This window comes from Molothrus ater, chromosome Z (genome assembly GCF_012460135.2).
Source record: "Molothrus ater isolate BHLD 08-10-18 breed brown headed cowbird chromosome Z, BPBGC_Mater_1.1, whole genome shotgun sequence".
Classification (NCBI taxonomy): domain Eukaryota; kingdom Metazoa; phylum Chordata; class Aves; order Passeriformes; family Icteridae; genus Molothrus; species Molothrus ater.
The window spans coordinates 31,825,475-31,849,938 of NC_050511.2; the positions used below are offsets into that span (position 1 = coordinate 31,825,475).

The window sequence follows — 24,464 nt, forward strand, 5'->3', positions numbered from 1 at the left end:
TATATTTTTATACTAATTTTCCACTCTCTACATAAAAGCTTGTTTTGATTATTTTGATAGTACTTGTGATGCTCAGAGGCAAATCCTGTTACCTGCCAAGTAGATTTTTCTTTGGCTGAAAAAGTAGTGGAAATAACATAACAGAGTATTTTAGAGGACGACACCTTTAGTTTGTATTTTTTTTTGTGAACAGTTGTTTATCTGTAGTTTAGATATATATTTATATATATATTTTTGAAAACAAAATGTGGAAGAGTGAGATTTATTCCACATTTATGCATTTGTTGTATGACAGTGATGCTTTTGAGACAGTAATTCATGTTAAAAAATGAGCCTTACTGAAAAGATAGACAGAAACTTGCTAGTCATTTTAATATATGTTATTGAAATTATGTTTGTAACCATCCTGGAAGTTTATTGGATCAATAATAAAAATAATGAAAAGCATGCTTAAATCGACTTAGGGAAATTAAAAGTGCATATCTAATATAAGTTCCTGCTTTTACATCTCTCACAGTTTGCATAATAAGCAACAGTGGGCATAGCTTTACTTAAGCAAATGTATAGAGCTTTGGACCCACAATCTGATAATTAAATAAGGGAACATTAAAACTTAAAAGGAATGCTTATGTTTTCTTTAAAATTATACTATCTTGCAGCTTACATAATGAGGAATGTGAGTTACTGCAGAAGAGCACTAAGTCGGAATTGGATGCTGTTTTAGGTCTGAAATGGAAACTTCTTCAAGCTAAAAAAGAAAATTTGGACTTGGCTATTAAACACAATCAAGAAGTAAGGACATCTTTTTCACTTGCCTTATTTTACTCTTGGAGTAAATGTCATCTTATTTCATTGAAGTAATATTCTCAGATGGTAGATCAAAAGCATAGTCTGTAACTGGAAAATATGAAGAAAGGTATCACAGTACAGACCTCTTATGCCTGTTCATAGATACTGTTAGCACCTCTGCTGTCACTGTTAATAGTTAAAGTTGAGGTAGGTAACTCAAGCACTTCTCAACAGCAAAATGCAGAAGAATCTTGTACACCTCGAGCTCAAAGTGAGAGATTGTTTGTTTGTTTGTTTGTTTGTTTGTTTGTTTTAATCCAGATAGTTCCATGGATCCATTTTTTGCAATGACACCACAGTTGATAAGGCAGTGGGAAAATAACAATGTAACTGAAGCACAAGAACAAGTCATTGTGGGACAAGCAGGCATCTCTTATTTTGGGTACATACCTACGTAATAAATGTACATGGAACAACAAACCTGTTTTATTGGCTGTACTTAGCCAAAACCAGATGAATGAGCATCCACATCAACTTCTCCTGGGAGATTGCCTAGAGCAGAATTACTACCTACAGTAGTAGTAATACTTCAGCAGCATAGTTTAAACCAGATTATCAACTGCCAGATTGTGGGAAGCAAATGTGGGAACTGAGCCTAGCAGCAATATACTGAAACTGATTACTACTCAGCACCCACCTTTTCCTGTATTTGTTAGTCAGGAAACTGACATTCAGACTAAAGAAAAGATTAATTGAGTATATTCTTAATGCTACATCATTTCAGTACTAGTTTGCTGCAACAACATCAAGGAAATCCTTTATAATGTGGGTGATTTCCCATGTATTAAATTCTCATTTACCAGAATATTGCTACTTTGTACATGTTCTGATTGAATATGTATCTTACTTTCCATCTTCTTGTGCTGGAATGTCTTGAACTTGGTTTTTTGAATCCAGTTTTTGGCAGCAAAGATTGTTTCTCAGCCTGTATAAGATCCCTTTTGGAAGTGTTTTCTATTCTTAGTTTGTTGTGTATTAGCATTAAAGGCATCTGTTTGACTACTGAGCACTATTGGACTGAATTTTATGCTTGTATATGTATTTGTGAGTTACTAGATGTCTGGTAATCTAGTATCCCAATATGACTGTTCTGAATGTTACCAGAAAATCATCTGGAATATAATGTTTCTCTTTATGGCTTTTTTTCCTCTGAGGTGCAGGAAGATGACAGTAATGTATGGTAAATTTTTTTAAGGTGGTATAGTTTTTGAAAAATAGAGGGGTATGTTTAAGGTACATGAAATTCATCTGGGAAAAGGATCAGTTCACAAAAACCAGTATCAAAATGTGCATAAGCATGCAGTTGCAAGATTGTATTTCAAATTCAAGTGGAATAAGATGGCAGTTGTGGATGTGATTCCAAGTATCTTTAAAAAGTATTCTGTAGGTGTGTTTCTGTTACATATTGCACTTCTTCAAGGGAACATTGTTAACAGTTTTGTGAAATTTATTTTCTAGGTATCCAACTATGAAAAACAGATAATCAAATTACGGTCAGAATTTGAGAGAGGAGAGGCCGTTCGACAAGGTCTGGAGTATGAATTGGCAGTTGCCAGAAAAGGTGCCCATCTGAAAATGTGTACTGCAGAAGAAGAATTAAGTGATGCAAAAAACAAACTTGTGGAACTGCAAGGTAGGTTTCAAAGAAGTAAAGATGGAATAAAAACCAAGTCTGTTTCATGTCATTAAAGTAAGTCAGAAGCAGGGACTTAATTACATTTTCTAGTTTATTGCTGTTTTTCTTGAATCTCTTATCCATCTGCTTTTGAAAACTCATAAGAGTTTACAAAGCTCTTACTGTCTCATGTATGGATTAGAACTAACTAACCCTGTGGCTAACCCTTCCAACCCTTCTTTCCTCTTGGCCATCACCTTCTGTTATTTCTTCCTTCAGTGCTGTCTGTGTATGGAACTGTAATCATGGTGGCCATCTTCACATCCAGGTTATCCCTGTGTCCGGTAGTTCTTCCTTTTCCATTTTAGAGGGAAAAAAAAGGAAGAAAAAAGAATAGGAAAAATTAACTCCTGCTCATTTGTTTGCGCTATTTCCAGCAGGTTTTTTCCAGAAGTTCTCATCATATGTGTATTTCCTTTCATCTTTTCAAATGTGTCAAGATTTTTATTGTTCATGTCTGGTTTATTTTCTTCTTGTTGTTTTTGTTTTTTTTTTATAGTAATGTGGGTTATGACAATAGTATGTGGAAGGGAAGGTTTTTACGTAGACTTTTTATTTCCTGCTACTTTTCAGAAACTCAGATTTCCTTTATACTTCTCAAATAGAGAGATTTCTCATTCTTACAAGGAAATGAGGTGCATTCTTAGTTACCTAAACTACTGTATCTATTTTGTGAAGTACAGGAGATGTATATGTGAGTTTGATGAGCTGTTGATATTCAGTGAAGAGTTTGGAGTACTCCTAGAAGATTTTAACCTTCCAAGAACCAAAACAGTCTGGATCTTGATAGTACTTAAAGTAACCAGTATTTTTAAGATGTTTGGAAAGCTGAACTTTCATTCCTTTGGAGAACACATGAATAATCAAAAATCTTATGGATTGCAAACACATTAAAAATAATGACTCTTAAGGATTGTAATCTGGAAAAAAGCTTTTTTTTCCCCCTTTAGAAATTTCTCTGTGATTACAAATGGAAGACTTGAATTGCTAGTTTCTCACCTAGAGCAAATTCATGTTTCTTTCCATGTGTGCTGGTTTCCTTGCCAGTATAAGAGTCATGCCATGCAGGTACCAAGAGGCCTGACTCGGGAGGGACTGATGAGGATGGAACCACAGCACAGTGAACCTAGTCTGCTGGGCTGCCTGTCACTTTTCTGAATGGACTGGGCTGTGAGGCTGTGGTGAGGGGACTGGAGAACAAAAAGGGGATAGGAGAAGCTTTACAGAGGCAAGGGATATCTTCTTAAATGCACATGTGTGTTAGTTTCTTTCAATACCATAGTCAATAATTTGCAGTCTGTCAATTGACAACAAATTCCATTGGCTGAAATTTCTCAAACTTTTAATGTCTGTGACAAGTGCCATAGAAACCAAATTATAATTTTGCTGCTTAATTTTTTAGCAATTAGTAATTTTCTGCTTCTTTTCCTTTGCCAATTGGAGCCTTTCTCACTTCACAGTGTGCTTTGGTATGACCCCAGCATATCTTTTCAGGCTGAATGCTTCATTAGTGCCTTGTACCCTTCAGTGTTTGCTCCAGATTTTTTTCTGCTGTACTTTTCCAGGGTTGATTTTCTGCCATCTGGCAGTCCTTTCCTGTCATTGTGTCCACTGCTTCTCTGTGTCATCTTAATGTGCTCTCTTAATTTCATTATTTTCTGACTAGGAAGAAATGTCAGAAAACTGGGATGTATTTGAAATAAAATCCTGTTGCAAAGTGGTAATAACTTAAATGCCAATGCAGCTAGTTGTATTCAGTAAAATAAAAAACTGTTGTAAAATATTTTCTCCTATAAAGGTTATGAAGGTTATGCTTACAGGTTATGAGATTTCCGTGGCATTTAAGCTTTCACTGAAGTGTGTATACAATGTTCCCCATTTCAGGTAATTTATGGGCTGAAGATTTAGATGTCTTGAGGAGCAGTTAACCCAACCTACCTTAGGTTTATCTACAGTCTCTTTCATGGAACAGGTGCCTATCTTTACTGTCATTTAAACTGAGCGCAAATTTAATTTATACAGAATAATAGCTATATCAAAAATGAAATATTATTTCAAATTATTTGTGAGATTATTTGGAAATAATCTGGCAAAATATAGAAATCTGAAATTAAGTCTTCCATTCTATAAAGACGTAATTTCACAGAATCACAGAATATGCTGATTCGGAAGGGACCTACAAAGAATTATCTCAGGTTTTTATCCTTTTCCAAGAGAAAAAAGTGTTTTAATTTTTAAAATCTGTCAAATATTCCTATGTTCTTGTGGGAAAAATGTGATAGATTACAAAATTTGCTGGTTTCTTCTTAGAGAAGTTGGTGCTCTCCAGTGCTGGAGAGTTAACGTTGCAGTGTTCTACTGGATATCAAAATACACAGAAGAACTGATGATCATTATGTGGTTGGGTTTTTTTTCTGGATATGTTTTGCTGTGCTGCTTCTACCTTTTTTCTTTCTCTTTTTCTGTAAACAATAGTACTCAATGAAAACCTTCAGCAGAAAGTGACAGAGACTGAGGAAACATTTCATAATGCTCAACAGAAGTGGGAAGAAGAACAGCAGAGACTTGCAAAGGTGAAGGATGGTATCAGCAAGATTTATAACAATGAATATGTATTCCTTCTTAAAGAAAGAAACGAAGTAGAAACTATTTTACTGGTATGGTGTATTAATAGTTGGAAAGTTGCATTAGATAATGGCTGGAACTTTTTTGGTATGAAGTGTGTAGTGGGTTGAGGTCTTTCTGATGTAGGAAAACATCCCCCAAGTAGCTAAATGCTGCACAGTATTTCTGAAGAACATAGCCTTATTAAGTTACACTTGGCTTGTCACAGTCTTTCTTACTTTAAAGAAAAGTGTTACAGCTGATTTTGATGGTAAATGCCTAAATGAAGTTACCAGAGCACAGTCCATTTGCACTGGCATGATATTTGATACTGAGTCAGTAAAATCAGGACACCTAACACCCACTGATTCAATTTCCCTGTTACTTCCCCCAGTATGACATCCAATAGCCTGTGAATATGAAAACAGTTTGTATAATATGAAGACCACATACTTTCAGGGAACCTGAACAGTGATAATGGGATTTCAAGCTGTGCATTGTATGTTACTCACTTCATACCACATAAAAAAAGTAAGCATTGTTGGAAATTCTGCCATTTGGTTAGATAAAAATCACCTAATAATAAGAGATGGCATTATAATCTGTTCTACAGTCTGGGGTTTTGTTATTTAGTAATTAATTTCATCATATTTCCTCATTTATGCTGATATTTATATATCCTTTGGGTGTTAAATGTGTAAAAAGTAATAAAAGTACGAACTTATTTCACACCTTTTTTAGACAGTCAAGCTACTCAAAACTGAAATATGTTTAGAAGAAATCATGTAGCATTATGGTGTGGAAGTGCTGAGTAAACATACCTAACTTTTGCCTGCTTCACAGGGACACAAGCAATTACACCACTGTACTTCAATTATACTTTTGTCTTTTTAAATTACAAGTTACATATGTTGTATCTTACCTATGTAAAAATACTATTTGATAAGAAAACCAGAATGTATTCAACTGTATTTTTCTTCATAAAAAGAGATGTATGCAGAGGCTCTGTTAAGGCTGATAAACATTTGAATTGCATGATGTATGCAGAGAACAGATTGCCGCTACAAGATTAACTTTTTAATATATTTCCTTCCTTTGTAGTCCCTTCTAAGATGTGACAGACTTGTCTCAATTGGGATGGGCATTAGTCAAGCAGTAGAAAATTTTCTGGTTACTTTCTTCCCAGCTGGTCAGCTCCAGGCCTGGGACAGTCTTCCTAAATGACACTAAATTTACTGGGTAGCTTGATAGCCAAATTCTGACAGCAATCCTACCTCTTAGGATGCTGTTGCTCAGATTCCATATGGCATCTGTAGAAGCAGCTCACAAAACAAAACAGGGCAGAGACACTCCCTAAATTACGTGTATTTCAGAAGTACTGTGTACTGACTCTTCAGCTGTTTGAAGGCATGGTCTGGAAGGACCAGATTAGTGGTGCACTAATGACACCCAGGCAATGTGTGGATGAATGGTGTTTCTGTGCATGGACTGCAAAAGGAGTTGCATTGTGCTGTTTATCCTAATGACAAGAGACCTGATGGTGGAAAAGGACCCCACTGATTTGAATTTTCTCTGAATGAAGGATAAAGAGGAAATTCCCTCATCCTCTCAATAATTTTGTCGATATGTTGAACAGTACTTTGAGAGACTAACTGGGAGAACTGTAAAAGTATAGTTAAAAAAAAGGAGAGAAAGAGAAGGTTTCAGAGTAGAATATGTGAATTCATTGACAGGTGACCCTAAGGTCTTTCTCAAACCAACAGAAACATGAATCAGTTTTCACTCAAAGTCAATGCTTGAAAAACTAAGGTTAGATTTAGGCTATGAGGAAACTTACTCTTAGACAAAATTTTCATATTAAGTTGCCAGGTAAAGCACGCTAAGAGTGGTGTTTTGGCTCTGTGTTCTGGCTAACAATAGACTGACTTAAGTTGAGGAGGGTTTGGAAGGGACTTTTCATCTCTTGTATATAGAGTTTATAGAAGTGTTTATTCAGTGCATTTAATACTGTATGAAAATAATGATGTTTTAAGAAGTATCCTGTACTCTTAGAAGTGATTTTTATCCTTAGATGAAAAGGAAGTGGGTTGCTCGGGTCATTGTATTCCTTGTCAATGTGTGTTGATTTGGAAGTGGAAGGTGATTTGTAGAAGCAGTGGTTTGGTTGGAAGATTGTACTAAAGCTATATAATTGTTCTCTCCTAAAGTATGTGATTCATTATTAGATGTCAACTACCAGTGTTGCTTTGAATAGAAAAATTTTTGGATTTAGTTCAATTGCAAATAGTTCAATTTTTTCTGCTTTGTTTTTGTAGTGTTCCCTTGCCCATTACCCTAGTTATAGTTACATATAGTTGTAAAATTCCGGGAAATAAAGCGTACATACATGAATGTTAAATCTGGACTTGCCTATCTTAGTTGTTGTTTGAAAGCTTAACTGATTTTACTTGGCAGATAAGTATCAGATAGGTCTAGGTTTGTAAACTAAAGCTTCAAATGTGTTCCAGTCTTTAGTGTTGTGTATTTACAGTCCTGTTTTAAATAATTTGTAATTATTTTGAGTTATGAGATGAAAGCTACATAAAGTGGTCTTCATATGTACAAAGAAGTAAGATTCTAAACATGGATGGCAAATCCTGGTTCTAAACTTTGTGAACTACAAGTCTGAACTTAGCTATGAAAATGCTCAGGTAGATGTAGAAATGAAGTCAATTTAATCTACTAAAATGTGTCTCTATGATATGGAGTTAAAGTAATCCTCTCTGCTTTCTAACAAAGGAAGTTTTATATTGTGCTATATTGAGTATGCTTAGCCTTGTGTTTGGTACATGGAAAAGATGCTGGAGTTCAATAGTAAGTGCAATAGCATCATCTTGTGGTGAGTCATAATATAGTATTGCTTCACAGAGGCACTCAGTTTTTCCTTGGACTGTTTGTGAAATTGTGTTGTTTATACACACTCTAAACCAACTGACAAGCCATGTTTTTGATAAGCAAATATGTATAGTGAGCGTGTGAGTGACACGCTGATACATGTATATGTATATATAAAGGTGTTTCTTTTATATGTATTTATATATGTATATATATAAATATATGTTATATATACATATATAAATACATATGTTATATGTATTTATATATGTATATATAAAGGTGTTTCTTTTTTAGCATGGTTTCCTTCTGAGCCTTCCAAGTGTGTGTAACTGCTGGAACAGTCTGACACAGTTATACTGTGTCTGAAAAGTTCAGAGATTTCGAGATTCTGAAGTCATGACTTGTTTAACAAGCTTGATGTACTATTGGTGTCAGTTTTTTGAAGTCTTGACATAGTATTTTTCCAGGAAGCTATGTATTACTTATTTCATATACACTTTTCACAGCTCACTTCTGTTAATATGTGGAAGATAAATCTGAAGAGAAATATTTCTGTATTTTTCCAATATAGAGAAGATGATAGATGTGAATTTGAGTAAAAGTATTTGGTTTTTTTGCATCCTGATGGGAAGAAACCTCTCCATTGTCTTGGTATTACAAGAAAAGTTAGAAGATTACCTTAAATTTAATCCATATCCAGGTAGACTGTTTTTGAAATATTTTGATTTACTGAGGTTCCTGTTTTTTAATTCACTTGTTTCACAAGCATGCTCCTTTTTATCTTTTCATGGAATGCCAAAAAATCATGCCATAGTGTCTCCACATGAAAAAAAGTGAAAGTTAATTAATTTTTTCAGTTACTAGTCAGTGATAATGGAGTGGCGCTAGGTGTAAATAAGGGAGTCATGAATCCCTTAGTGTCATATTTAAGAGACCAAAACTTTCTACCTTCAATCATAAGGAACTTCTAAAATTTGTTTTAAACTTTGGAAAAGACTCATATTTCTTTGATCTTCATGTATAAACATGGTTCTGTCAAATTTCAATCTTCCGAAGAATCGTTCTTTATTAATAATTCATTTTCTTTTCCTTCTCCTCCCTGCTCTGCAGATGCCTTATGATTAGTAATTTTCAGGAACAAGATTATGTGATGTAAGAGTAATAGCAGAATTTGTAGACCAACTGGCTTATTTTCACAAAATGTCTCTTTCCATGATAAACGATAGGAATAAATGAACAGGAGGACTTAAGATAATCTTTCTGTGTTTTGTGCAGAAAGTAATTGGCTTTCAAAAGGTCTTCCAGCTAAGTCACTGGATTTGTAACTTGTTTCTGATGCTAGTTATGGAAAACCTTACTCCTGTCCACTAGACCAAAGCTATTCTTTTTTAAGGCCTCTGGAATCGCCAGCTTAAATATGCACTAGGCTACTGGGGGCTCATTATTTGGCTACTTTATTCTGTGTCTGGTGTAACATGAATGAGGATTTTGTAGTAGTGACTCCACAGACCTGCTGAGTCCAATAGTGTTAGTAATTACACCAACCTGTATCTTGGTTCAACTTCCAAAAGAAGAAATTGGGTGGGGGTGGACACGACAGCTTAGTTATTTTATCTTTCCAAGAAATTCATAGTTCATATAACTAATTTTATAATTCAGTTTCTGAGAAAAGTCCTCAGAATAGTAGAAATTAAGAATATTTCTTCTATGGGAGTAACTTCCAACATATGTCTGATTACTTGATTTGAAGTTCTAACAGTTAGAATAATAACAGACTTCTAAATAAAATTTCTGTCATTTCATCAAATGCACTTAACTGTTTCCCTCTCCACCATTGCCATTGAGCTGCAAGAGAGAACAGATTGGAGGAGCAGCCTTGTACTTCTTCAGAGAAAAATTTCCTGCGGAGAATTGGCTCTGATTTTAGTATTATTGCAGAAGGTCATGTTTGTAGTGAGTTGTGAGCCAACATATGTTATCTGGTGGTGAATGAAAAACGTCTGTTGTTGGGTAAATGCTTGACATGTGCTAATGTGTTAGATTTTATTAACCTGTTCTGATGCACTCTTTCCTGTTTTGATCCTTCTACTTTATCTTAGCAAAAGTAACTCTAAATTATATCTTTTCTAGGAGCTGAATAATGAACTACAAAATATGCGCAAGAAATTAAAAGATGTGGAGATGGAACACAGTGGCTGTAATAAGATGTTGAGATGCCAGGCCAATGAACTTAAATGCAGCACTGAACGAGAGAAGAGACTTTTAAAGGAACTTGAAGTAAGGTTTTTTGACTATTGCTATTAGTCTCAACAAGCCCTGACACTGAGCAATTTCATTTTTGAGGGATGAAACCTTCCAGTTAGGCTGGAATTCTGTGTACTTGATGAACAAAATATTGAACATCTGTTTTGCAGATATGGCTGAACAGGTGAATGCCACTTTTGTTATGAGCTTGGCTTGAGACTTGTATTTGAACAGCAGATAGGAAAAGGCTTATATAAAGTGTGAAAATAAGGCTAGCTTTACTTCAGGAAATTTAAAGTCTTAATTTGTCTGTCTTCTTATATATTTTGGTTTAATGGATTTCTGGTGGAGAATCTGCAGGAGCTGCAAAAATTGCCAGATGATGTGCTAGGTGAGGAGGTAGAATATTGAAAGATCACAATGGTCTTACAGCTACCTCCTCCTAGAGTTAGTTACTAGAGTTAGTTACTGCACATTTAGTTTTCCTCTCTGTTGAGTGACATCCATGGTTGAGAAGTCTCTAGTCTTTTGAGAATAATATCTTGTAAATAGGCTCTTTACACTAGCCAGCTAATTTCAATATTTTATTTGTCAACTGATAGGTTTTGTAGTAGTTATGTTATATGTTTGTACAGTCTGGACCAAGACTTTCTTCCTAGAATATTTGTTATTGCAGAAAATCAGATTGAGTGGACAATTCTTTATCCTGATGTATGTTTTCTACCAAAGGCATCTTTAAATATTTTCTGCAATGAATTTAAAAGAACTGTCACTTCTTAAATATTGAACCCTTAAAGGAACAAGTGACATAGTTTTCAGCTGTGTTTTTTCTTCTGTTGTTTTTCTCTTAAAGGTAAAAGAAATGTTTTCAGTGTTGATTTTTAGGTAGGTAGAGTCCTGCATTAAAGATTAAGCACAAAAGAAAATACCTGCAGGGAAGATCAAAGCTCATCAACTAAAAACTCTGACTTATTGACCAACAAGGTAGACCTTTGTGCCCTCAAAGAATTCTACAGGAAATCTATTGTCATGTATTTTGAGCTGCACTTACTGGCCTAAGTGGAATTGCCTTCAGTTGGAATGTGTTGCATACTGTGAAGTTCCAATAGCCCTTTTAAAAAAGCATCAAGTTTTACTTCCCTGTACTTGAGTAAGGACTCTTCTTATGACCTCATGGCTTTTTGTATACTAACAGAAAAGTCATGAGCTTAAAGGAAAAGAAAGGCAGCAAATAATTTATCTTTTTAAATACTTTGATTGAATATACCCACCAGCTGTAAATTTGAGAAGAAAGGATGCCATTCCTTGGAAATATACAATTGCTGTACCCTAATGATGGTCTTATTAGGGAAATGCTACCCTCTAACCATAATAATTTTTTTTTTCTTCTAAATTTTTTGTTACTATTTTAACTTTCTGAATATCTTAATAATGTAGGAAGACAGATTCAGTCTGCAGGAAAATGAGTCTTGTGTTACTTATTGATAAGGATAGCTATTTAAGCAGTGATTAAGGGAAAGTATAGGATGAAACCTCTTGCATTTAAAAGTTAAAGAAAATTAGCACAAGTCTTTGAATCAAAAAAACCAAAATAGGTTAGACTTCAATACATATCCTGTTGGCAGCTTGCATCTCACTCTACCATCTTAGAAGTAAATTGCATATGTGTAATTATCTGAAAGGGCCTACAGTAACCTTGTAGATGGTGATTCTACCACTTTCCTCAGCAGCCTCCTCCTATGCTTTGCAACCCTTACCACAAGGAATTTTTTCCTCATATCCAATCTAAACTTCCACTGGTACAAGTTGAGGTCATTTCCTCTCATTCTGTCACTTGTTACCTGTGAAAAGAGACTGACTCCCACCTGGCTACAGCCTCCTTTCAGGCAGTTGTAGAGAGTGATAAGGTCACCCCTGAGCCTCCTTTTCTTCAGGCAAAACAACCCCAGCTCTGTTAGTCACTCCTCACAGGACTTGTGTTCTAGACCCTTCACCAGTTTTGTTGCCCTGCTTTGCACATGCTCCAGCACCTTAATGTCCTTCCTGAATTGAGAGGCCCAGAACTGAACACAAGATTGGAGGTGTGGCCTCATGAGTGCCAAGGACAGGGGGACAATCCCTGCCCTGGCTGTGCTGGCCACACTCTTGCTGGTACAGGCCAGGATGCCACTGGCCTTCTTGGCCTCCTGGGCACAGCTGGCTTATGCCACCATCACCCTCAGGTCCTTTTCTGCTGGGTCACTTTCCTGTCACTCTGCCCCCAACCTGTGGCACTGCCTGGAGTTGTTGTGGCCAAAGAGGAGAACTTAGCACTTGGCCTTGTGGAATGTCATGGCACTGGTCTTGGCCCATCTCTCCAGCCATTCCAGCTCCCTCTGCAGAGCCTTCCCACACTACAGCAGTTGGATAATCCAACCCTGCTTGGTGTCATTTGCAAATGCAAGTGCATTCAATGCCCTCATGCAGATCACCAATAAAGATAGTAAACAAGACCAGGCCCAGTGCTGAGCCCCTGGGGAGCCTCACTGGTGCCAGCTGGATGTACCTCCATTCCCACCACTCTCTGGGCCTGGCCATCCAGCCTGCTCTTTACCTGGCAAACAGTGTACCCGTTCACACCATAAGCAGCAAGTTTCTCCAGGAGTACGCTTTGGGAAATGGTGTCAAAGCCTTTATTAAAGACTATATAACATGTACAACTTGTTATACATAAAGATTGTATAACACGTACAACTTCCTTCCTCCACTAAGTGAATCATGATGCCAGTAGCCAAGCTGAATTTCCATTCAGATATAGAAGTCTTAAAGTAGTACACCCCAGACAGAATGATCTACATTTTTTTCATGAAGTAGATCTGTATTTTTTAAATCTCTCTTCATAGAATTTTTAGCTTATAGATTGAAGTTGGTAGATACATATGTTCAATTTCCATGCTGAGTATCTCTTGTTAATGATTATTTGGTTAGCAAATATGTTCTTAAGTTCTTGATTATGAGAAGAAACTTCTTAAGGTGATTGTGTGAGGAGTAGTGTACTTCTACTTAAACCCCAATCTTAAAATATTTTATAATATGCTTCTTCTTGAAAAGCAGTGGAGATGAATGTTTTCTGGAATTCACAAATCTGTTGTTTTGCTACCCTCTGCTGGGCATAAGGGAGAAATCCTTGGGAAAATACTTGTGTTTTGGTAATGGAAGAAAATGTTAAATTTAAATTTTCTTTCTTTTAGTACAAAGACACTTGTATGAAGAATTATATCTAACAGACTGTTATAAAGAAAGGAATGTGCAAAAAGCCTGCCTGCCCCCAATTTTGGTGGGGTTTTTTTCATTCCTTTTTTTCTTCAAATATTAGTTTGGGTTTATCCTTCAGTGATTTCTCTTATTGTGGACAAAAGGAGGTATTTCCTAGTTTCCAGCGTTAGAAATTAAGAGAAAGAATAATGGCAACTTTCTGTGGGCTTTTCAGTTGAAAGATAACTATTGCTGCACTGTCTAACTTACTAGCTTTCCAGCTTGCAGTGATACCAATATGCTGCATAGATTGATTTGGAGTGCTTCTGAAGTAGAAAACACACTATGCCAGAAATTGAGATTGAGAACCTTAGATATAATTCTGCCTCTTTAGCCAGAGAATTCAGTAGCCAATTAGATTAATGATCTATTTCTATTGAACTCATCAAGGTAATACTATTTATGTTATCAATTTTCCAGAACCAGTGTCTTTTATTTTAACCTTTTGCTCAATTGCTAATAAGGATTCTTGGGAAATACTTGAAAAAGACAAGAAAACTTGTCATATAAAAATAATATTTCTTACGATGTATTCAGCCAAAAAGATGGGTGGGAAAGTGGTTTTGCAATAAGAATGTGGACTTTACCACAAGAAACAAAATTATTAGTTTACACATTTCAAACTCTTTGCCTTGTTCCTATAAATGTAATGATTTTCTGTTATTTTTAATGTGTTTGAGGCTGCCAACTCTTAGCAAGCTGAAGCTCAAGGTCTCTCAATTTTTTTAAGTCTTTCTTATGAGGCTTGAAAAATGTTCCATAACTTGCTCTATTTAATTTCTGAGACTGAGTGTATTGTCATATTTCTGAGATTTCTAGTTTTCATTTAAAGACTATTCCCATAGCTTTCACATTGCCTTTTTTACTTCCCTTGCCTTCACTATGTATATTGACATGCGATGCTAAAATGTATGCTTGTATTAGCTTGGTAATGCTGCTATGATGCAAAGAGGGCTTGGAGAATGGTTAATATCTGTATTTGTTTGAAGTATATGTATGTGCAATACTTGAAGGCTGTGGGCTTATTTCTCACTCTCTATGTTAGTGAAACATAAAATTTAGATCGCAGCCAAAACCAGCTTATCTCTACTTAATCTTCTGCTTTCTAGAGTGTCCACAATGCATAACTGTCATCCAGAAATTCTAGGTGCTGTGACTGTCATATATTAGTTACTACATGCTTAGTACCTAGTATACTTGTGTGTGTGTGTGTGTATATATATATATATATATATATATATATATATATATATATATATATTCAAAGAGGTATACTTTCTCTAGATAAAAATATATAGTACCATATACTTAGAGGATTCTAAGCATCACAGGTTTTGTAATGGGAACTCTCTGGTTGCTCCAAAGTTATACTTCTTGAGTGACAAGCTCACTGACATAATGATCTCTGCAAAGCATTTGACAGTGTCCCATACTTCCTTGTCTCATACAACATCCTTGTCTCTAACATGGTGAGACATGGATTTGATGATTGCAACACTTGGTACATAAGGAATTGGCTGGATAACCCTCAAAGGGTTGTGGTTGATGGCTTGATATTCAAGTGGAAAGCAGTCATCAACCAGGGATTGATATTGGGACCAGTGCTTTTTAACATCTTTGTCAGTGACATGGACAGTGGGATCAAGTGCACCTACAGCAAGTTTGCTGACAACATCGAGCTGTGTGGGGCAGTTGACACACTGAAAGGCAGGGATGCCATTCAGGGAGTCCTTGACAGGCTTGAGAGATGGATCTCTGCAAACCTCTTGAAGTTCAGCAAGGCCAAGTATAGGGTCCTGCACCTGCCCCAGGGAAATCCCAAGTACACATACAGACTGAACAGAGAATAGAGTGAGAGCCCTGTGGGGAAAGACCTGGGGAATACTGATGAGGATGAGAGGCTGGTCAAGACCCAGCAATGTGTACTTGCAGCCCAGAGACCCATCTGCATTCTGGGCTGCATCCAAAGCAGCGTGGCCAGCAGGGTGAGGGAAGGGATTCTGCCCCTTTGCTCTGCTCTGGAGAGACGCCACCTGCAGGGCTGCATCCAGCACTAGGGTCTCAATGTAAGAGGCACATGGCCCTGTTAGAGTGAGTCCATAGGAGGGAGAGCCACAAAGATGATCAGGGGACTGGAGCACCTGTCCTGTAAAGACCTACTGAGAGAGTTGGGGCTGTTCAGCCTGGAGGAGAGAAGGCTCTGGGGACACCTTATAGCAGCCTGCCAGTACCAAAAGGAGCCTACAAAAAAGCTGGAGAAAGACCTTTTACAAGGTTATGTAGTGATAGAACGAGGAGGAATGGCTTCAAACTGACAGTAGGTTTAGATTAGCTATTATGAAGAATTCCCCTCCTATGAGGGTGATGAAGCGCTGGAACTAGTTGCCCATAGACATTATAAATGCCCCATCCCTGGCAGGGTTCAAGGCCAGGTTGGATGGGGCTTTGAGCGAGATGGCAGTGGAAGGTGATCTTTAGGGTTCTTTTGCACACAACTATTTTATGATTCTATGCTAATGGACTTCATCTCAGAGAGGAGCTTCTTCATAATCTCCTGTGTCATTATATTAATGAAGTCCAGTTTGGAGACTGCTTAGTCTTATCTTACTTTCAGATCAAACTTGTTTCAATAGTGTTTTATGTAGCCCTCATGAGGAGTTAGCTACAAGTCACATAAGTCTTTTGTCTACGTGCTTGTGTAGAGTAACAGTGTTATTACATGTAAACATCTTTACTTAATCTACTGGGCATAGAAGTGCATTTCAGATAGCTTCTCCAGCTGCAACTCAGTAGCAGATCAGAATGGACTTGGACTTTATCCAAAGGCAGCCAAACTGTATCATTTAGTTGTCCTAGTTGTTTTTACCCATTCTTTAACCTGAAGTCAAGCACATGGCTCATCTTGTACCTCCCATACCAGTGTAATTGTTTATCCAGTATCATGCAAGTCAAGCATGCCTATTCTGTCACACATATTTCTCTAGACTTTAAGTACAGTAAATATGTACTTAATAAGTGAGGGTTATCCACATTGTCAGGCTGAAAGAACATTTACTTCAGTGGTTAAGAATTGTTAGTATTTAAGTAACTCTATAGTTACTAAAGGTTGTTTATTTTCTGGACAGGAGATGGCTCCACCTTACCATGATCAAGCGGTATCAGTGTTTCTAACGCTAGATGGAAGTGGTCAGCACATCTCCCATAGAAGTATTTAGACCCCCTGCTTTGAGCTTTGAGCTGTAGGGAAATGCTTTTAAGTAGGAAAAAGATCTGAGTCTGAATATGGAAACACACAAACAGAATGGTTGAATGGTGATCCAAGTGTGAGGTACATGTGTGTCCTCTTCACTTAAAAATGTCTTGGCTGACCATTTCACATCATGATTGGACCTAAACCTTCTGTAAGTGTAAGTATCCTGATAAATAAATCTTGCAGAAGGGGTTTAAATAGAAGCAGAAAAGAGAAAAATTATTTCCATTACTGTGTCTAAGCTTAGTAAGTGTTGCAAATATATCTTTGTCTTCCCCCCCCCCCCCCCCCAGGTTTGCTTAAAAGGATATTTTTTGTAAATGTGAATGTCTAACAGCAAATGTGTTGAGCAAGGTGTCATGTCGGATATTAAATTAAGGCTTTCAGTCTGGAGTACACCAGTACTCACAAATATTGCAGCACTTCAAGCAAGTGTGAGGGACAAAAAAATGGAAGCCACAAAGGACGGTTTGGAAAATGGTGTTGCGAACTGTAAGCTTAAAGAAAATGTCTCCACATTAGCATTGATGTATCACACATATGCAGTGTGACACTGAAAAAAGTGACTGAACCTTAAGAAATTTAACATAAAGCACGTTCTTTGCCCACAAATTTGAATGTTGGCATTGAATTTTTTAGTCACTTTTTTTTCTCCTAAGTCAAAATTCTCTCTGTGCTATCCTGGAAACCAATCCCAGCTATCTTTGTTCTTTGTGATAGATGAGTAATGCAATCATAGACTCTCTCAATTAACAGACAAATATAATGTATATAGGTTAAGAAAAGTTTCATAGATTTATAGTTAGGTTTTACTGCCTTGTGTTGTTATACAGGGACAGCTGGGGTTGGGACATTTGTGAGGCTTGGCTTGTTACTATGGCAAACACCTGACCTCTAATCAGGATTTGAGGAAGTAAATTCTACCACTGGATAGCAAAGAAGGAGTCAATGGACAGAATTTTGGGAGAAGCAAAAGGGTCAAAAGGCAAAACCTCCCTTGTGTCGGCGAGCACATGTTGGGAAAAATCCTTTGCTCCCAGCACCATAATATTTTCTCTATTTGGTCTTGTATTTTTGATAAGGTTTAGTAAACCTTTCTAAATTTATGAAAAGCATGTAACTATTTCTCATATTCTTTAAATTAAGGCTGAAATCAATCACCTTGAATATCTAAGGAAACTTCAGAAATTCCATGAGTTTGTGGCTGCTATCTTAAGTAAAATGTCTGCTGCCTTCATATATCTTGTTAGGTGCATATGAAAGTAACAAGCGACTGAATCTTTTTGAATAACCAACGTTTTCTTTGTTGGATGAGCAAACACTTTGTAATCAGTGAAGAACTCACTTTGTGGTCCATCTTTGAGATGGATTTGGTCCTGACAAGAAGCTTTCCATGTTAAACCAGTATGTATTCCCATTTGACTCCCAGATACAAGCCTATGATCTGGATATCTGTGGCCTGCAAGCTTGCTCTAGATGGTTTTTACACAACTTCTTTTTTGTAAGGCATTGTGTGAAATTTTCAGACACGTGATTCAGTTAGGATACTGACTCTCACCTTTAATGCGATTCAAAGAGGTTTGCCCGTCTAATGGGCTTCTGATGTCAGTGACCTTCTGTTCGTCAGACAGGAAAACAAAACTCCTTCCTGTTTCTCTTTTTGGAACTTTTATCATGGTTTTACAGGTTAGCCTCACCCCTGACATTTTTCTTCTACTCACAGAATAGGTAATAGATTGTTCTCACTGGTGGAGAATGCAGCTTCTCACTGTGAAGGGAAGTGCATATAGATATCAGCAGAGCCTGTTTGAACCTTTATCAGCAAAATAGAATAGATTTTCTATATGGCATTTTGTTGCAGCTGTGTTCTTCCCAACTGAGTCTTCAGACACAGCTTTGAATACAGGTGCAAGTTCTGTGGCTAATGTGCAGTTTGATAGACTGAAATACCAAGGTTCTTTTCCTTAGAGCAAATCTGAATTTCTTTCTATTAATAATTCTGTATTGATTAGCCATGCTTAAGCAGTAGTGTCTGGTTTAATGTCTTTCATGAAGTTTGGTGCTTTTTTCTGACTAATTTCTCAATTATTTGCTGGCATCTGATTTGGTTTAAATTTTCCAGGGCTATGCTGAGCCATAAGCTTTAGCAAGATAGTCATAGAGCAGAGGAAAAAGAATATTCAGTGCTCCACAGTCAGCATCTACATGACTTCCTCAATTCATATTTGTAGTTTTTCTGCAGGCTCTTTTAAGCATCCAGTCTTCTGGGTATAGTATATAGACTGGTAAAATAAGATTAGGGTTTTTCTGAGTAATCTTCTGAGACTTTTGAAAGAACACAGTTTACTCTTCATCTTTGGCTTCTAATAATACAAAAAATTAGTGGTAGTTCTGTCAGATCTCTGGCAGTGTCTTATCTTTAATAAAAAGATTTGTTTCTTTCCCTGGCTCTTTGTTTTTTGGAGTTACTGTAAACTAATGCCAGCAAGATTGTAAAAAATCAAAATTGTAACAAACTTCTGAGGCAAAGCTTTAAAGAATTAAACTCTAGAGGAAGAGGAACTTCAAACACAAGAATGGGACATGGCTGTGTTTATCTTTAGGAAGAAACACCAGTTTTGAAAAAGTCACTTCTTTTCATGCCTTTATATAGGCATATGAACCATAAGATGATACTTACGTGTCAAAGTTTGATTTCTAGTTTCTAATAGAATTTTCTTTGTATACTATCTTGGATCTATTTGAATGCTTTACATTGGATACCTGTCAGGTACAGCTGGCTCTTCTTTGGTTATGGAGATCATAACTCTTTTCCAGTAGGCTAGACATACTGTCCTGTTTGTGAAAAGGAGCTGTTTCTCTTATACCAGAGTTCATCAGAGATGTCTGTGGCTGAAATGCTAAATTTTGCCAGTGCTTTTTTTTTTTTTAATAGGCATGCTAATGCTACAAGTTAATTCTTCAGTGACTTGTGGCAATGCAAGCAAAGACAACATCTACAAATGTTACTGTTTAAATGGAATTGCTTCTACTTCAGACATCAAAAGAGTGATATATTGGCACTTCTTACAGATGTCTGCCTACTCCTGCCTTCTTCACTTCTTCACGTCCTGCATTTTGTTAGGACTAAGGCTTCCATACTTCTGGGATTTTGTGTTTCCTCTGGACCATGTGGCTTGTCCTTGCATTTAGTGTCCATCATGTTAGCTCAAGAAGACAGAATTTTCTTTTGAAGAACTATACCAAAAACTGATACTCGTATATTCTGTTTGGGAGAATCTTGTTGCTTCAGTTTTAAATTTTTACATTACATTATTCAAGCTATTATTTGTTATTTTAGTTTTATTTTTCATCTTGAGACTGAAAAAAATCTAAGAGTTTTGGGGGCTTCCATTTGAGAGGATAAGTTAACCATTTTGATGGTGTTTTGCATCTCTGGTTTCAACTGGAGTGAGGCTGTGATGAGCATAGTCTGAGCACCTAAACCATAGTTAGGTGCTCAAGAAATAAAATAAGACTTAGAAGTCAAATTCAGTATAGAGCTTGTGAATTAGTATGTTGTGCCTGAAAACTTTACTCTCAGAATCACTGTTTTTATTTCAGTGTTTGCTGTGAGAATAGACACTTAAACCAGCCAAAGACAGAAAAGTGTTTTTGCTCTTTAGGGTATGCAGTGAAATATTTTCAGTGAAGTTTCCATTTCTTCATTTAATTTTTTTTAAAATTACATTTTCCACTCTGAATGTTGTAATAGATACCTTCCTTACTGTTTCCTTTGTCTTCTGTCAAATTTAAAATAGAATTATTTTTAGACTTTTAAAATGTTTTAAAAAAGAAGTGAAATCCACATCACTTGTATTTATTATTGACTTTTAGTAGGCTGGCAGTATTTTTGAGTAAAACTATCCTATTAACAGATGTTCATCTGTGGGAGGATGCTAAGGAGTCCTTCGAAACTGAAGCAGGATGTAGTTTGCTAATTCTCTCTTAAGGGCAAAGGGGATTAGGAGCTGATGTTTGGAAGACTATAAAGGGTCTTAATCCAGCTATTTGTGGCAGTCACAGTCACAGAATGGGTAACGTGGGAAGGGACCACAGGGCGGGGGCTCATCTGGTCCAACCTCCCTGTTCAACCAGGATCATCCTGGAGCACATGGTACAGGTTTGTGTCCAGACAGTTCTTGAATGTCTTCAGTGAGGGAGACTCCACAATCTCTCTGTTCAATCTGTTCCAGTGCTTGGTCATTGCACAGTAAAAAAGTTCTTCCTTATGTTCAGGTGGAGCTTCCTGTGTGTCAGTTTGTGCCCGTTGCTTTTTGTCCTATCCCTTGGCAGTGCCGAGCAGAGCCTGGATCCATCCACTGACACTCTCCCTTCAGATACTCATAGACACTGATGAGGTCCCTCTCAGTCATCTCTGCTCAAGGCTGAGCAGGCCCAGCTCCCTCAGCCTTTCCTCCCAGGAGAGATGTTCCTGTCCCCCCATCATCTTTGTCACCTCCTCTGGACCAGCTCCAGCAGCTCTGTGTCTCTCTTGTCCTGAGGAGCCCAGAACTGGACACAGCACTCCAGTTGTGCCTCACCAGGGCTGAGTAGAGGAGCAGGATCACCTCCCCCAGCCTGCTGGCACTGCTCTTCCCAATGCACCCCAGGACACCATTGCCCTTCCTGGCCACCAGGACACACTGCTGCTCATGGACAGCTTGCTGTCCACCAGGAACCCCAGGCCCTTCTCCTCAGAGCTGCTTCCCGGCAGATCAGACCCCAGCCTGTGCTGGTGCCCGGGGTTCTTCCTCCCCAGGTGCAGGACCCTGCATTTGCCTTTGTTGAATTTCAGGCAGTTCTTCTCTGCCCCTCTCTCCAGCCTCTGAAGGGCAGCACGGCCCTCTGGGGTATCGGCCACTGCTCCCAGCTCTGTGTCATCAGTGAACTCTCTGAGGGGGCACCTGCCCCTTCATCCAAGGCACTGATGGGGAAGTGAAACAATACCAGGCCCACTCCTGAATCTGGGGGGTCTCCACTTGTGACAGGCCTCCAACAAGACCCTGTGCCACTCATAGCAACCCTCTGGGATCTGCCATTCAAACAGTTCTCAGTTCACTTCTCTGCCCCTTCATCCAGGCCCCACTTCCTAGATTGTCCACAGGATGCTGAAGACAGTGTTGAAAGTCTTGCTGAAGTCCAGGTAAACAGTACCCATTACTCTTCCCTCATCCATCCAGGTAGTTGTCCCATCATAGAAGGCGATCAGATTGCCTAAGCATGATCTCCCTTTGGTGAATCCATGCTGACTTCTCTGATCACTTTCTTGTTCTCCATGTTGATAGGATGGTGTCCAGAAGGAGGCACTCCATCACTTTTCCTGGGATTGAGGTGAGGCCTGACAGGCCAGTAGTTCCCTGGGTCCTTCTTACCATTTTTGAAGACATTCTTAATTATGAGAATAATCTTAGCAGTATGAAAATATAGTAGCAGTGTTTGTAATTTTTTAAAATTAAGTATGTTAAGCAGATAAAATTTTGAAGAATCTTCTCTGTCTTGTGTCTCGTTTATGAAATTGTAGATGTTCTATTGATACCTCAATGTATTTCAGGACATACAGAGTATAGTTATGTTGCCACAAGTGAGCAAATAGTGGGGCAATAGGAAGAATATTAAACTTGGTTTATTTGCTTTCTGACCCTAGCTGATTATAAAAAATGCAGCACTAACATAGTACTACATCAATTTACTAAACTAAATAGAAAATATTAATTTAATAATCCATATATGTAGAAAATGTTGTTATATGTGTTTCTTGCTATGAATTGTCACAGTTCCAAAGAAATTCAGATGTATCAGGTTGGAGTATGGAGTCACAATATGCTTAATGAGTTGAATAAACCTGGTGTCATATTATCTTCTCTCTGAACTTAAATATCCTCATAATGTACTTCTAGGCAGCTGCAGTGAAAGCAAAGAAACTGGAAGAAGACATTGAAGCAGAGAGAGCAGCACATTTAGCATCCAATTTCACTTCAGAGATAATTGAGGTAAACTTTTTGTTAAATATTTCATAGAAGTTTACAGTAAAGCAGTTGAGGAAGTTGTGAAATAACTAATATCCAAAAATATGAAGAGCACTTGCTCCAGTGAAAAACCTAAATAGATTTATTACAATAAGTGTCAAAATCATAATATATATATGAGAGGACAGAATATCGGAGTATCTGCATTTCAGGGAAGTTTAAAGTTATTAGAATAAATAATAAAATAAGATGTCATATTTGTAATTCCCACTACTATTTAAACAGTTAGGGAAAAGGAAATGTTTCATAATAGTTAAGCACTGTACTACTGTTTAAATATGCTGCCCTGTATCTTCTGAATGGCTTCTTAGAGCAATTTGGAGACACAGTGCATGCATCTAACTCATTTAGGAGTGAGGGCATGATGCATCCTGAAACTGCAGTTTCAAGCACAGTTTCTCAGAGTACATTTCAGCTCCAAAATTATGATACTCGCAGTTACCACTAAAGTTTGATTATATGAATAAATCTAGTGTATATACTTGAACATTAATTTTTTTCTATCTGTATCACACAGAGTTATACTCAGTAAAAAAACTATGGTTTAGTAAAAAAAGTTTGAAAAAAACTAAATGGTGATTTCTTAGTTATATCATATTAGTTAACAAACTTACTGGACTTCCAAAAAACTAAGCAAAAAAGAAGGGAATTTAGTATCTTTTCCCCCCTATTTTCTGAGTAACAAAAATAAGCATTGCCATTCTTCAGTCAGTTATTTTCTTATTTTCATGCTCTTCTGTATGTGCAGGCACTTAAATTTTAAAAGTGATTATTTAACTAGAAAAGATTTAGTTGCTTAATTTCCTCTCTATTTCTGCAACATACAAAGGAACTGAGAGGATAACATTCCTTCAACTTAGAGGCTTGGGTTTTATGGATGACTAACTGATATAGTCTTTTTCCTTGTTTATGTACATGAGAGAAAGTATGGCCTTTATTGCTGGTCCCACTCTTCATGAGTCTATTTAAAAACTAGAATTTCCCTGGAAAGCTTCAGTATTAATAAGAGCTGAAAATGTTCAGACACCTCCAAATGAGAACAGGAGGTACTTTTCATTGTTGTATCTATTTGTCTCCGGTTTGAGTTTTATGTATTCTTACATGTGTTCAATGATTTTTACATGTGTATATGCTTTTATACTGAATTAATACAATATACTCTACTGTAAAGCAGAACAGACCATAGAAGATCATGTAAGTGTTTCTTAACTTGCTTTAATTGCTTTTTTATCACTTGGTGTAGTTAAGAATTCGAGAACTTGAAGAAGCCGTGCGTGTGGAAAAGGACAGACGAGAAGAAGCTCTTTCAGATTTAGAAATGATCAAGAAAGAGTTCAAAGGGTTAGAATATGCATATGAGAGAGAAAAACACAATGCCCAGGAGAACTTGGAAAAACTGAATTTGTAAGTTTCCGTCTAAATTAATTGTAAAATGGCAGTAGACAGCTGGATTACCACTTACAGCTTACATTTATATACTTTTCAGTCAGTATAAAACAACTAAATCTGATGCAATTTCCCAAACCAACCTAAGTTCAGAACCTGGTGTTCCATTAATAACATTAATAACAGGTCCATATCAGTAACCATATGGGTGGGTAAG

General features: G+C 37.1%; 1 protein-coding gene across 1 annotated transcript in view; it reads left to right on the plus strand.

The window, feature by feature from the left end:
- The window catches only part of CCDC171 (coiled-coil domain containing 171), a 155,472-nt gene that overhangs the window by 8,410 nt on the left and 122,598 nt on the right, over positions 1-24,464 (plus strand). The window contains exons 4-9 of the mRNA XM_036402800.1: positions 660-792; positions 2,308-2,482; positions 5,000-5,097; positions 10,136-10,282; positions 22,733-22,825; positions 24,105-24,265. Of these exons, the coding sequence (XP_036258693.1) occupies positions 660-792; positions 2,308-2,482; positions 5,000-5,097; positions 10,136-10,282; positions 22,733-22,825; positions 24,105-24,265 (807 nt within the window). The remainder of the gene's footprint in view (positions 1-659; positions 793-2,307; positions 2,483-4,999; positions 5,098-10,135; positions 10,283-22,732; positions 22,826-24,104; positions 24,266-24,464) is intronic.